The 14,603-nt window shown below is 41.1% G+C and overlaps 1 protein-coding gene across 1 annotated transcript; it reads left to right on the forward strand.

Annotated features, from left to right (window-relative positions):
* The first annotated feature begins 3,105 nt into the window (after positions 1-3,105).
* Positions 3,106-13,390, forward strand: LOC105842575 (androgen-dependent TFPI-regulating protein). The gene is made up of 5 exons (XM_062673183.1): positions 3,106-3,195; positions 7,027-7,195; positions 7,997-8,140; positions 8,671-8,891; positions 11,757-13,390. Exons 1-5 carry the CDS (start codon positions 3,167-3,169, stop codon positions 11,947-11,949), a joined length of 756 nt encoding a protein of 251 aa, XP_062529167.1. The 5' UTR covers positions 3,106-3,166; the 3' UTR covers positions 11,950-13,390.
* Positions 13,391-14,603: the final 1,213 nt, after the last annotated feature.

A 14,603-nucleotide genomic window follows, 5' to 3' on the forward strand; every position in this document is an offset into this window, starting at 1 on the left:
TCGGCCGGGTGTCCTTGGGGTGAGCTGCGCCGTCTGGTTATAATGTTGACCGCGGTAACCCCCTTACCTAATCCGGGTTCTGACCTCGGAGGGGATCGGACGCTTGGGCGAAGAGTGTAGGGGAGTCGTTTAGTGGGTAGAGTCCTGAAAACAACCTTGGTCCCGCGTGTAAAAAAAAGGTATTCTTACTGGACACTGAAGCTTGAAACTAAACACCATCTAGTAGTAAGCACCTATCTTACCTCATAATGACTTTATGAATTGGTTTTATTTTTAGTTTTAAAAATATTCATTTCTGTTTTGTTCTAATTGGCTGCAAGGAATTTGAATGTACCTAATAGCACGCTTACAATATCATTATCTCTGTTACAATAGGGCCAATGAGTTTCTCGCCGGATCTTCTCGGTGGGTTGCGATTCCCATCCGGTGGTAGATTCAGCGAAGCACTGGTCATGCTAGGGCTAGTATAAGAAAATTCGCCAAGCTGAGTCCCGTGAGCTTCGCCTTCACCTTCGGGGAACCTGGTATAACCCCTCGAGGCTACCAGGATAGGTAGACAACAACAAAATATAGACTGTTTCAGTATACCTGCAATCCAGTAATTATTTAAAACTGAATGAAGGCAGATACTGGTGGTAGGACCTCTTGTGAGTCCGCACGGGTAGGTACCACCACTCCGCCTATTTCTGCCGTGAAGCAGTAATGCGTTTCGGTTTGAAGGGCAGGGCAGCCGTTGTAACTATACTGAGACCTTAGAACTGATATCTCAAGGTGGATGGCGCATTTACGTCGTAGATGTCTATGGGCTCCAGTAACTACTTAACACCAGGTGGGCTGTGAGCTCGTCCACCCATCTAAGCAATAACAAAAAAAAAAAAGATTCGAACTTACCAACGTTACATAAAGAAAAATTTCCGTCATAGAATATAAAAAAAACGCAATTCTTATTATAGAATGGACTAAATCGTTTTTTGCGTATTTTTTTTACAAGGTTTCTAGCGGTCATGAACTAGCTCACGCCACGTGGTTACCAAAACCCTTCACAATGCGACTTCCTCTACCCGTCTTGAGACATGAGGTCTGGGTCTCAAACGTACAAACGACTGTTCCGACCCTTCAAAGCGGATCGTACTACTGCTTCGCGATAGAAATAAACAGGGTGGTGGTCGGACCTCGTAACTAACCAATAACAAAACACAAATAAACAAAAAAACGATTAAATCGCAAACCAAAATAACAATGAATTTCTTCTATTATTTTTTTTATTCCTTTGAATAGGAAGTTAGAGCGAAGTAATGAAATTGTTGTTTTTTTTTGTGAATTTGAAATTACTGGTTGCCGAGAGGCCTTTCCAGTTTCATCAGGGCCGGTGGGCGTGCGAAGGCTGAGCCAGGAGATGTGGTATTTGCTAACAGCTACCCGAGCGCCTCCAAACGAAACCTAACAACTCAAGAGCAGCTGCTTCGCGAATGAATCTACTACCGAATCGGAATCGCGACCCGCTGAGAAGATCCGGCGAGAAACTCAGCGGGCTGATGTTTAGGTTAGATTGCACGTCGAACTCTTTGCCGAGTTCGACGAGTACGATTACCGGGGTCCCTAAGCCTGCTCCTAGTGCTAGAGCTAATGGCGTCTAATTCAAGCGTTATTATCTGATGGATCTGATAGATTATATATTGGGTCTGATGAATCCGTAAGGACGTGTCGTAAGGCTCCTACGTAATCAGGATTCGGGGAGCACTCAGCGGCGACAACGATACGCATGGCCTTATCGAAGTACCGTTCCGACGCTGACTTCATGTGTTTCCGGATTGATTCGAGGCCCAGGTCGTCGTGCAGGTCAACGTTCCTCATGAAGCACGGAGCTCCGGCGGCTAACCTGCAAAATCTGGATTGTAGGGATTGGAGGGTGTCTATGTGTGTGCGGGCCGCGTGAGCGAACACCACACTCGCGTAAGTCATGACGGGCCTTATGCAAGTTTTGTAAAGTGTCACCTTGTTCCTCAGGGACATTTTACTCCACTTACAGATCATGGGGTTAGAGTCTGCCGAGAATCAACGCGGTACGGTCGCGGACGGTTGCATTCAGGGTGACTCCCAAGTACTTGACCTTCCTGGCCCAGGGCTTAGACAGGGGTCTGGCCGAAGAGGGTGATCGGGGTTGTGATATTTCTCCTCCTAATGCGGAAGGAAATACGCGTTGAGTTAAAAAACAAAAATATTTGATTTAATGACGCCCATACAAATAGTATATCAACAATTTATTTGACTCCTAATCAACATATCGCATTAAAAGTGTACAATTTCCAAAAATATTCGAAATTGAGTTAATATGCGTAAACATTTGGTATCACCAGTATTTTTCTCAGAAAAACTGTCAAAAGAGCTTAGTTTAGCTTTAGTTTTTTTTTTTTTTTAGTTTACCTATGTTTGACTACTATTAACAAAATTAATAAATAATTGTATCTTACATTAAAAGACAGATAATTTAACTGTTCAAAACTAAAAGATATATGTTGCAAATATGATCAATACAAAAAATATAACATGCTAAACCTTTAAAACACTCTCCTGTAAAATTAGTAAGTTTTTCTTTTTTTTTTTATTGTCCTTGTAGGCAGAAGAGCATACGGCCCACCTGATGGTGAGTGGTTACCGTCGCCCATGGACTTCAGCAATGCCAAGCCGCTGCCTACCGCTTAATACTCTCCACAAGCCTCATTTGAAGAAGGACATGTCATAGCGCTCGGGAAACACCGTGGAGGGGAGCTCATTCCATAGCCGGATGGTACGTGGCAAAAAAGATATCTGGAAACGCACTGTGGATGACCGCAGTGGCTCCAGGTAGTATGGATGAACTCTACTCCGGTGGCCGGCGGTGCGATGGTAAAAATGAGATGCCGGTATCATCTCGAACAGTTTTGAGATTATACAGTTTTAATGCGAGAAGACGATATTAAATCAAAATAAATAACCAATTTACGTTTTTGCTACATTGAATGTATTCAATTAAATGAATTCTTAAGAATTTGTCATTAAAATTGCACACCTATGTTTTTAATCTATGTCAGCCACAAGTTAAATTGATAAAACATTTGCATTAAAAAAATACAATGTATTTGTTTGTCGAGTCGTGCTAACGTGTGTTTTGAACTAATTAACCAACATGGAATTTAAATCTTTGAGCCATTACAGGTGAGATTAATAATATATATTTTATCTGTCGATTATTAATAATTGGATTTTGTGAAATTTACATAACAATATCACTATGTAGATACAATACGATAGTCAAACTGACCTCTTTAAATTAATAAGGTCCATTTTCAAACTATTGTCGAATTCTTAACCACGTTTGGCGCCAAAAGTAGAAAATGTGTTTTAAATCAAATAACAAACATGAAATTTAAATCTTTGAGACATTATAGGTGAGATTAATAATATGTATATATTTTATCTGTCGACTATTATTAATAATTGCATTTTGTGAAATTTACACAATGATATGACTATAGACACAATACTATCAGACTGACCTCTTTTAATAATAAGCTCCATTTTAGAATTAGTGTCGAATGCTTAACAACAATTGGCGCCAAAACTAGAAAATGTGCTTTAACAAACACGGTATTGAAATCTCCTACTGGTGGTAGGACCTATTGTGAGTCCGCACGGGTAGGTACCACCGCCCTGCCTATTTCTGCCGTGAAGCAGTAATGCGTTTCGGTTTGAAGGGTGGGGTAGCCGTTGTAACTATACTGAGACCTTAGAACTTATATCTCAAGGTGGGTGGCGCATTTACGTTGTAGATGTCTATAGGCTCCAGTAACCACTTAACACCAGGTGGGCTGTGAGCTCGTCCACCCATCTAAGCAATAAAAAAAGAAAAAAAAAAATCTTTGAGCTATTTATTATGGTAAAATTAATAACATATTTGGAACGAAGTTCCTTACGGCAGGCTTGGAGGGGATAGGGATTTTGCTGCGCGACCGAACTGAAAAAAATGTGATAGTAAAACCGTAAGAAAAAATCCGTGGAAAAAAGTACGTGGAATAAAACCGTTAAATGAGACGTGCGCAGGCGCGACAGTCGCATACACAAGCGAGTAGTGTATAATACCTTTCTCTTTCTCCCTCTTTCTTTTCGTTCTCTCATCCCTTCTCTCTCTATTTAGTAATTATTTCTATTTCTATGTAATTTTATGTTGTCAACCAAAAATAAAGAGATATATTTTGTTATTTTAATTAATAATTTGAATTACTATTTTTTTATTTTACGTAATTTATTATTTCCTAAAATACTGAATTTCCTAAATACTTTCCCGTACTTAAATAAAAACTAATCAGCAAAATTTAAGAGAAAAACAAATTGTGTCGATTCTACATTAGCCGAAGGAACTTCGTTCCTACCTGGTGTCCCACGACACCACATAATTATTTTTTATCTGTCCACTATTAATAATTGCATTTTGTGAAATTTACATAACGATATGTAGATACAATGCGATAGTCAAACTGACCTCTCTAAATTAGCAAGGTCTATTTTCAAACTATTGACGAATTGGCGACAACGATTGGCGCCAAAAGTAGAAAATGTGTTTTAAATCAAATAACAAACATGGTATTAAAATCTTTGAGCTATTATAGGTGTGTTTAATAATAATACTTATCTATCCACTATTAATAATTCAATTTTGTGAAATGTACACTACGATATGATTAAGTGGACACAATACTATTAGTCTAACCTCTTTCAATTAAAAACGATTGGCGCCAAAAGTAGAAAAAGCGACGAAGTAATTATTGTACTTGATTTTTTTTTTTGTAATTCCCGTTTACAATTTGAGCGTGCTACGGAAAGTTTTTTTATGTCTTTTTTTTTATTTATTTATTTAAAAGTATTTAACTATTTTATGGAGTTATAATTAAAGCTAATTTTAGCGCCTTATTTAATCTTGCAGGTAATATGGTATTTTTTTTATGAATTCCGAATTAATTCATATTCAAATACGTAGTTTGCTCTTGGATACCGTTATGGGTTATTATGTACGCGACCCGCGAAATACTATTAATGATTTTTTTTTTATTGCCTTTGTAGGCAGACGAGCTTACGGCCCACCTTGATGGTGAGTGGTTACCGTCGCCCATGGACTTCAGCAATGCCAGGGGCAGAGCCAAGCCGCTGCCTACCGTAAATAATTTATTCCGTGGATTTATATAAACCACTTAGAAATAATATAATTAGTAGACCTGCCTATTTCTGTCGGGAAGCAGTAATGCGTTTGGTTTGAAGGGCGGGGCAGCCGTTGTAACTGTACTTGAGTGAGACCTTAGAACTTATATCTCAAGGTGGTTGGCGCATTTATGTTGTCTTTGGACTCCAGTAACCACTTAACACCAGGTGGGTTGTGAGCTCGTCCACCCACCTAAACTATAAAAAAACCCTGAAAAAAAGGTCTTAAGTGCCAGACAAAGAGATAGGACGTCCGACAAAGTGCTAAAAGGTCCAGTTTTGTAAGAGAAGCCTTCTCTTGCTCACGGAATCCTTAAGATGCGAATCTACTAGCAACTAATTCGTTCTCCGTTTGAGGATCGAAATATTAAGGTTCCGATCACATTCCGCTGTACCAAAAACATCGATTTCTTCTAAATGTTCGCGCACCATTTATCGCTCACTGAGAGCACTAACAGAAAACTATGCTAGATCGCCGGCAATGGTTCGGAAACAAACATTGATTTATTTCGCTGATAACCTGGGGGGCTATTTCGGCTACGCCCGGACGTGTAGGTGAGCTCACGGGCTCAACCTGAGAGAATTGCTAACACTAGCCCTAGCAAGAGTAATGCTACGCAAAATCTACCACCGGATCGGAATATATATATATATAATATTTTACTAACAATCACGCCACGTTAACTGGTCCCGTGATAAGTTCGTAAAGAACTTGTGTTACAGGTACCAGATAACGGAAATAAATGTAAGATTTTTATTATACACATACATATATTTAATATATACCCTGGAAAAGACATTTATATTTATCATACAAATATCTTCCCTTGGCGGGATTCGAACCCGCGACCCCCTAGTGTAGTGACCATGTCACTTACCACTACACCAGACGGACGTTAAAATGTTATGTTCCGCCTTTGACACAAATCGCCTTCGCCGCGCCCTACTTAAGATAAGAAGTCGATGTTTCGATTGAGGGACATTGGTACCTTCCCGTGTGGGCATACGCGATCAGTGTCGCGACGAATCCCTTAATTTTACATCAATATCAGCGAAGGAATTATATAGGGTTGTGCTATTCTAAACACAACGCGATCTGTACTTAATGCGGAGTTTACATTACGAAATTAGTGTCATGCATGTTGAACTCAGTTGCACGAAAGTAGTTTCGATATATGCGAAAGTAAGCTAGTTAGTGTCGCGAAATCCACAGTATCGCAGTAAACATGGCGCCAACAGCATCAAAGCTATATTTTGCTATATTCAATGTAGCTAAAGAAATGCTTATATATATGCTTCTTTTATTCATATTGCATCTCCATGGCTTCCATAATTATTTTGTAGGCCGCATCTCGGGCATCCCTATTTTTATATTGTAGGTGTTTCGGGTCCCAGAGACACTCTTGTCGCTGATATTCATTATTGAATTGTATTTTTTTTTCTGTACTCCATCGTTGGTTTGACATTTTCAAGGCTTGAAGCGCGTCCGAACTAACAATACACACGTCCGCACAGCGCAGGCCCTTTCGCGACATTAGTTTCACGTCGCGTCTACACTATGAAATTAGTTGCATGACACTAATTTCACCAAAAAATCGCGCAGGGCACGAAACTAAATTGCATGCATGAAATTAATCCATGCATTACGAAAGTATAAAATTACACGTGAAACTGTTGGTAAAACTAATGTCACGAAATTAATTTCATGCCACTAATTTCGTTATGTAAATTCACCTTAACAGAATATGAATGGCGCTATTGAACAATGACGTCACTGTGCTACCACTGTTCCAGTATACCGAGTCACGTGCTGATGCGAATGTTCGGGTACTTGGCGACGATGACGGTGCAAGGCGTGAACGGGCTCATCATGCTGAGCAGCTTCCGTGGAGACGCGATGAGAGACACGAAAGTACTACTCTACTACAACAACCAGACCAGGTTCATAAGCTGCTGGACCTTTGTAAGTTCAAAGTTCGAGCTCGCGTTCCGCGGCGCTCACGATTAAGAATACATTAAAAGCTTCTAATTCGCGTTTCCTTCATTCGTGTTTTCACTATTCGCGGATACAAAAAAAGAGACCTAATTCCTATATATGCGGTTAAAGATTTCTTTATTCCCGGATCTTATCGGTACATCGGTATATACTTACGCATTGATAAAAAGGATTCCAATAAGTAGGTATGGAACCGAAACGCTTGAAATTAAGAACCTACCAAGAGCTTGTGCTAATAAAAAGCATTTAAACCGAGTAAAATGGGTTAGCTAAAATCGGGTTAATCGAGGTTTTTATTGAAGTTATACTTCTTTAGGCGCGTTATGAAAAATTGATGAGAGTGAAATTTTACGATGCGCGCGCACTGTGACACAAAATTAACAGAATGAAGCTGCCCACTAAATCGTTCATTACAATACGACCGACGTAACTTGGCGAGTCTGAATATAGCCGCAGGTGAACTTTCCGAACCGTACCGAGAATTACCGAATTTGTACGATGTCAAGAAAAGGGATGTCCAATATGCGTATTTGAGGATGTTGTTTAATCGATTTTTTTTCAAATTGATTAAAATTTTAATTAAAAAAAAAGAAATAAATTTAATAAAAATAAAGTATAACTTCTTACGCGCGTACATAAGTACACGCACCCTGTTTTTTTACTAGTTTTTACTAGTTTCGGTTTGACGTTAAGTTCTGAGACACCCTGTACAAGGTGAATACATTTTTTTAACGTTAACTCCAGCTCCTAAAATTATGTCGTTTTCAGGTGTTTCAGATTGTATACGCGGCTATTGCACTAGCCTCCGATGTCGTTACATTTAAGAAAGATAAAAAACACATCGAACATTTGCAAAGATTAGTGACGATCCGAGACGTGTTCTTCAGCAGTATCATCGTACCGTATTCATTGGTGAGTCTTTTATTTATTTAATTAGTATTGTTGTATCTGTTCTCCGAAGATGTATTCTCTATATGTTCGGTGAACCTCTGTGCTTAGTGCGAGTTTTTTAACGTTCTCGATAGCGTAAAAGTTAACTCAATTTTGTATGGAGTTGAAACAGCGCCCCTAACGGCAAACGCAGGCAAACGATCCCATTCCATACAAATATAAGCTAACTTTAACGCTATCGAGAACTTTAAAAAGCTCACACTAAGCACACAGGTTCTCGATTTTTTTTTATTGCTTAGATGGGAGGACGAGCTCACAGCCTAACTTGTGTTAAGTGGATACTGGAGCCCATAGACATCTGGAACGTAAATGCGTCACCCACCTTGGGATATAAGTTCTAAGGTCTCAAGTATAGTTACAACGGCTGCCCCACCCTTCTAACGTATTACTGCTTCGCGGCAGAAATAGGCAGGGCGGTGGTACCTACCCGCGCGGACTCACAAGACGTCCTACCGCTAGTAAAAATTCGATTCCTCACCCTCTGCCCGTAGGTCGTCTCAACTGAATTCTGGGCGATATACCTGTACGATCGGAATTTGATATTGCCCAGTTTCATGAATAAAATCATCAGTCCGTTGTCGAACCACATCGTTCACACGTGCGTGGTGCCGACCGTGCTCTTCGAGATGGCGCTGAGACCTCGAAAGACCCCGAAGTCTCACAAGTGGAACCTCTCTGTATTGGCGGTCGTCACGCTCGTCTATTTGTGTGTGTGAGTATGATTTTTCGTAGTTAAGGTCTGTGACGTCACCTATTTTTTCCCTACCCGTGTGCTTAGTGCGAGTTTTTTAATGTTCTCGATAGCGTAAGCGCGATATTATGTGCCGAGAAGGAAAACATACAGCATTGCAGGAAGCTCTTCCTGGTGAAGACTACGAAGATCAAAGATGGCTGCGCTTCCTATATACCGGTCACCGTCCTCGTCGAACCCGTCGCTTGCGACGAAGGGCTCGACGAGCGAACTAACCCATAGACACAGCCCACTGAGTTTCTCGCCGGATCTTCTCAGTGGGTCGCGTTTCCGATCCGGTGGTAGATTCTGCGAAGCACTGCTCTTGCTAGGGTCAGTGTTAGTAACTCTCCGGTTGAGCCCCGCGAGCTCACCTACAAACGTTAGGCCGAAGCTGATTTTTTATTTTTTTATTTCCTACCTAAGCTGATAGCCCTAGTGGCTATTTCAGCGTAACCCTAACTTTAGTAGGTGAGCTCACGGGGCTCAAACCTGATGACGTTGCTAACACGAACCCTAGCAAGAGCCGTGCTTCGCAGAATCTACCACCGGATCGGAAACGCGACCCACTGAGAAGATCCGGCGAGAAACTCAGTGGGCTGTGTCTGAGAGTTAATTTACTCGTCGAGCCCTTCGTCGCAAGCGACGGGTTCGACGAGAACGGTGACCGGTGCTTGAAGTACCTAAAAGCACCGTTAGTGGATCGGGAGGATCCGAGATGACGTGTTTTAGGCGACGTCGACTGCTTTCCATTCTGTCCGCAGGATCGGGAATGTAGTTACCGGCGGCCACGATGAGAGGGTTCTCGTGTCGTGCCGCTTTATCGAAGTGGCGCATCGACGCCGACTGTAGATACTTACTGATGGACTCTAAGTCCAGGTCGTCATGGAGGTCGACGTTCCTGACGAACCACGGGGCTCCGACGGCTATCCTGCAAAAACGGGATTGAATAATTTGGAATGACTTTAAGTTAGTGCGGGCCGCGTGAGCGAACACTACGCTTGCATAGGTCATGACGGGGCGTATGCAAGTTTTGTAGAGTGTCACCTTATTTCTAAGGGACATTTTACTTCGCCTACATATCATCGGGTAGAGACGTCCTAGAATGAAGGCGGCACGATCGCGTACCGTCTTGATGTGGGGGCGGAATGTCATCCTACTGTCGAGGGTGACGCCTAAATATTTGACCTTCGGGGCCCACGGTATGGGCTGGTCGAACATCGTGATTGGGCGAACGGCGGGGGCGGGGGTGTTGACGCGCCTAGTCGGGAGGGGGATGCTCAGCGTGGTGTTCGGAGGGCGACCCCTTTTGAAGAGCACCGCTGTGCTTTTCGTGGGGTTGATGTCGATGCGCCATTTCGGGAACCACTGTCCCATGGTGGTAGCTGCGGTCTGAAGTCGTCGATGAAGCAACGCCTTCTTCCTACCCGAGTAGTAGATGGCGGTGTCATCGGCGAAGAGCGCCAGATGGGTCTCCGGAGACCGGGGGCCGAAGCTGAAATAGCCTCTCTAGGCTATCAGCACAGGTAGGAAAAAAAAAAATCCTATATACTTGCTGGTAGCATCTGGCGGCTAAAGATGGAACTAAATTTACTGTCTATGGTTGGGCATAGACAAGGAATTTAAGCTAAGTACACATGGAGTTAGCACGTTTGCGTACGTTTGCCGCTAGGGGCGCTGTTCTAACTCCATACAAATTTGAGTTAACTTTTACGCTATCGAGAACGTTAAAAAACTCACACTAAACACACTGTGCTGATAGCCGTTTAAACGAATACTCAACGGACTTACTTGTCAGTCACTTGTCAAGTAAATCGAACGGACTTTCACAACGTATTCGGCTTGCAGTGAGTGGCGAATAATATAGCTGTGTCTCGTTCACACTTTAGACAATTTCGATAGGGCTGGCACTATTTAGTTGTTAGGTAGGTACTAGGTACGTAACTTTAGGTAATTGAACTTTTTAATATCTTTAATATGTTACAAAACCTTGCTGACTAAATTAAACTATTTAATATTCTTAAACAATAATAATAAAAGTAATTTTCAGTTCAACAAAGTTAAATCTAATACAACTCAACAAAAGTATTGTGACATCCCAGATTTGTCCCTGTTCTAACTCTAGTCTCTATTCCCCCCGATCTACCGTACTTAACAAATGTTCAGTAATGCAATCCACTATTTATGAATAACAATCTATACTAATATATAAATCTACGGTGGTTTTTACGAATGTTCCGTTATAACTACTGAACCGTGCATCCGATTGATTTGAAACTTGGTATCCATGTAGAAAATACACGTACTTAATGGATAGGCTTATATATAAATGAGTGTTGGACTCCCTACACCAGTTGCGGGGGCGTTGATGATGAGAATCTTTGTGGGGATGAGAAATAATAATGCTAATTTTAAATGCCCAGCGAAGCGGACGGGTACAGCTACTACCTAATAAAAATGGAAACTTCGAAAATTATTGTTTGATATGGGTATATCGACATAATTATTTCAGTGCGCCCCTTAGGACACCGGTGACCCTAACCCATGCATCAGCCCGCTGAGTTTCTCGCCGGATCTTCTCAGTGGGTCGCGATTCCGATCCGGTAGTAGATTCATTCGCGAAGCAATTGCTCTTGAGTTGTTAGGTCTCCTTCGGAGGCGCTCGGGCAGTTGTTAGCAAATCCCACCCCTCCTGGCTGAGCCTTTGCTCGCCCACCTGTCCTGGTGAAGCTGGAAAGGCCTCCGGGCCACGAGTAATCTTTCAATCATAAAAAAAAAACACCGGTGACCTTACATGGCACTGGCAGTTAACGTGTTAATGTACAACCTGTGTTATTTTAATTTCAGATTACTTTACTCATATTACGAAGGCGGAAAATGGCCTTATCCAATATTAACCTACCTCCAAGGAACAATTTACTTTAAAATTTTCGTTATCGGAACATTACTATCGCTACCAGCGTGGTATTACATGCAATGGTGTATCACGAAGATAATTTGGCGGGAGGATTGCTTAGAAAAAGAGAAAAATACACTTTAGATTGTGCCCTGAAAGCGACATCTAGTCAATAATAAAATCAACTTTTACTAATTTAAACCGATATTAGTTTCGTTTCAAACGTGAACGATAGATGGCGCTGTCATTAATTATTTCAGATCTTAAAATTAAAATCTGAAAGCTATGCAATATTAATCCGCATAAATGTAATTTAAAAACTACAGGAACAGGCTTGAATAAAAAGCCGAACTTAACTAAGCCTTAATTAGTACTTTCCTCAGAATTCAGTAGTAAAATTCAAGTTATTTTAATGAAATCAAAACTGAAATGTTCATAACATCTAAACAATCACAATGGTTTTATAGTTTTGGGAAGGGACTTTTTGTAACGCCATCTCGTGAAATTTGTTGGTACTACAAAACAAAAATATGTCCCTGTAACAATGCAAGTATCTAAAATATTTAGGTACTAGATGGCATTATTCTAAACTTTGTGTACCAAGCATTTAATAATATTTTTGCGTAAAATCGTGTTTTTATTAAAAACCCGTTACAATGTATTCTAGTCGTTTCCCAGATGCAATTTATTTTAATAACATCCATAAAAATAGCATGTTTAGTTGTAGTTTTCTAGAAAAATCTCAATAATGTATATAATCTCTATTAATTAAATAAAAATGAATTGCTGTTCGTTAGTCTCGCTAAAACTCGAGAATGGCTGAACCGATTTGGCTAATTTTGGTCTTGAATTATTTGTGGAACTCCCGAGAAGGTTTAAAAGGCAGATAAATATGAAAATGCTTGAAATTAAATAAAAATAACAATTCTGTTTTCCCATTGATGTCCCCCCGTCAGACGGATTCCTTTTCTTTGTGTCTTTTATTTATCGATTAAGGCACTACGAAGTCTGCCGGGTCAGCTAGTATTATAACAAAAATAACGAGTTAAGCACGCAATACCGTCTTTACCATAAGGGCACACGGGGCCCGTGCCCAGGGCCCCATTCTCAAGGGGCCCCGAAAGACCGACAATTTCTCTCACACGTTTATTCTCAAAACATTTTTGTCGGTCACATTACACTTTTTTCAAAAATCAGTAATCAGAAGGCATAATAATATACTATGCCTATAATAGAAGATTTTGCTCAACAGAAATCCCGAAAGAAACCGTTATCGAAATCGTAACCAAAAAACCAGCAGCATTCTAATATAATTAATGACATATTATATCATACTGTATTTGATTACCTATAATAAATGGTCTCATACTCAGTAAAAAAATGTTATTATAATTCGCTTTTTTTACTTTCCAAAAGAGCCTCAAATTCTTGTGTGCCCAAGGGCCCCATCCTAGTTTAAGACGTCCCTGTAAGCACGCTTTTGTGCTATATTATTCTAATATAATGTATAAAATTAAGTATCAACTATTAAGAGCATCGTAACTTAGCAAAATTCAATATATTAATAAATGTATTACAAACGAAATTTTGTCTTTTATTTTAAGCCTATTCGTGACAGCATATTCTCTAATTAACAAAGTTAAAACGAAAGACATTAATTAGAATACTTTATTTCCAAAAAAAAACGTACAATAAAAATACAGTGTGCTTAGCACTGAAGTATGAAACCTATATAGGTCTGTGGTGCTTAGTGCGAGTTTTGTCCACTTCGATAAAGCGGCACGACACGAGAACCCTCGCATCGTGGCCGCCGGTAACTACATTCCCGATCCTGCGGACAGAATGGAAAGCAGTCGACGTCGCCCAAAACACGTCATCTCGGATCCTCCCGATCCACTAACGGTGCTTTTAGGTACCTCAAGCACCGGTCACCGTTCTCGTCGAACCCGTCGCTTGCGACGAAGGGCTCGACGAGTAAATTAACCCTCAGACACAGTCCACTGAGTTTCTCGCCGGATCTTCTCAGTGGGTCGCGTTTCCGATCCGGTGGTAGATTCTGCGAAGCCCGGCTCTTACTAGGTTTCGTGTTAGCAACGTCGTCAGGTTTGAGCCCCGTGAGCTCACCTACTAGTTAAGGTTACGCTGAAATAGCCTCTCAAGGTTACCAGCTTAGGTAGAAAAAAAAAAAGAAAAAAAAAGCGGTTAAGCGATAATTGTTTTAGGTTTTTTTTTTTTTTCAAACTAGTTTAAGACTCAAGGTGTTTTTTGTTGCCTGTTGTAGGCAAACCAGCATACGTCCCACCTGACAGCAAGTTTTTTTAAATCCTACCTAACTGAGAGCCTTGAGAGGCTATTTTTTTTTTTTTTTTTTTATTGCCTTGTAGGCAGACGAGCATGCGGCCCACCTGATGGTGAGTGGTTACCGTCGCCCATGGACTTCAGCAATGCCAGGGGCAGAGCCAAGCCGCTGCCTACCGTTAATTTCAGCGTAACCTTCACTAGTAGGTGAACTCACGGGGCTTAAACCTGACGACGTTGCTAACACGAACCCTAGCAAGAATCGTGCTTCGCAGAATCTACCACCGGATGGGAAACGCGACCCACTGAATAGATCCGACGAGAAACTCAGTGGGCTGTGTCTGTGGGTTAATTTACTCGCCGAGCCCTTCATCGCAAGCGACGGGTTTGACGAGAACGATGCTTGAGATACCTAAAAGCACCGCTAGTGGATCGGGAGGATCCGAAATGACGTGTTTTGGGTGACGTTGACATTTATTTACGAATGAAACGCAAATATA

This window comes from Bombyx mori, chromosome 2 (assembly GCF_030269925.1).
Source record: "Bombyx mori chromosome 2, ASM3026992v2".
NCBI lineage: Eukaryota > Metazoa > Arthropoda > Insecta > Lepidoptera > Bombycidae > Bombyx > Bombyx mori.

Excerpts from the sequence above, each read along its gene's own strand:
- LOC105842575 (XM_062673183.1), top strand. The coding sequence starts at position 3,167 with ATGGAATTTAAATCTTTGAGCCATTACAG. Across the intron at positions 8,141-8,670 it reads TCATCGTACCGTATTCATTG|GTCGTCTCAACTGAATTCTG; the intron begins GTGAGTCTTTTA and ends CTCTGCCCGTAG. Across the intron at positions 8,892-11,756 it reads ACGCTCGTCTATTTGTGTGT|ATTACTTTACTCATATTACG; the intron begins GTGAGTATGATT and ends TTTTAATTTCAG.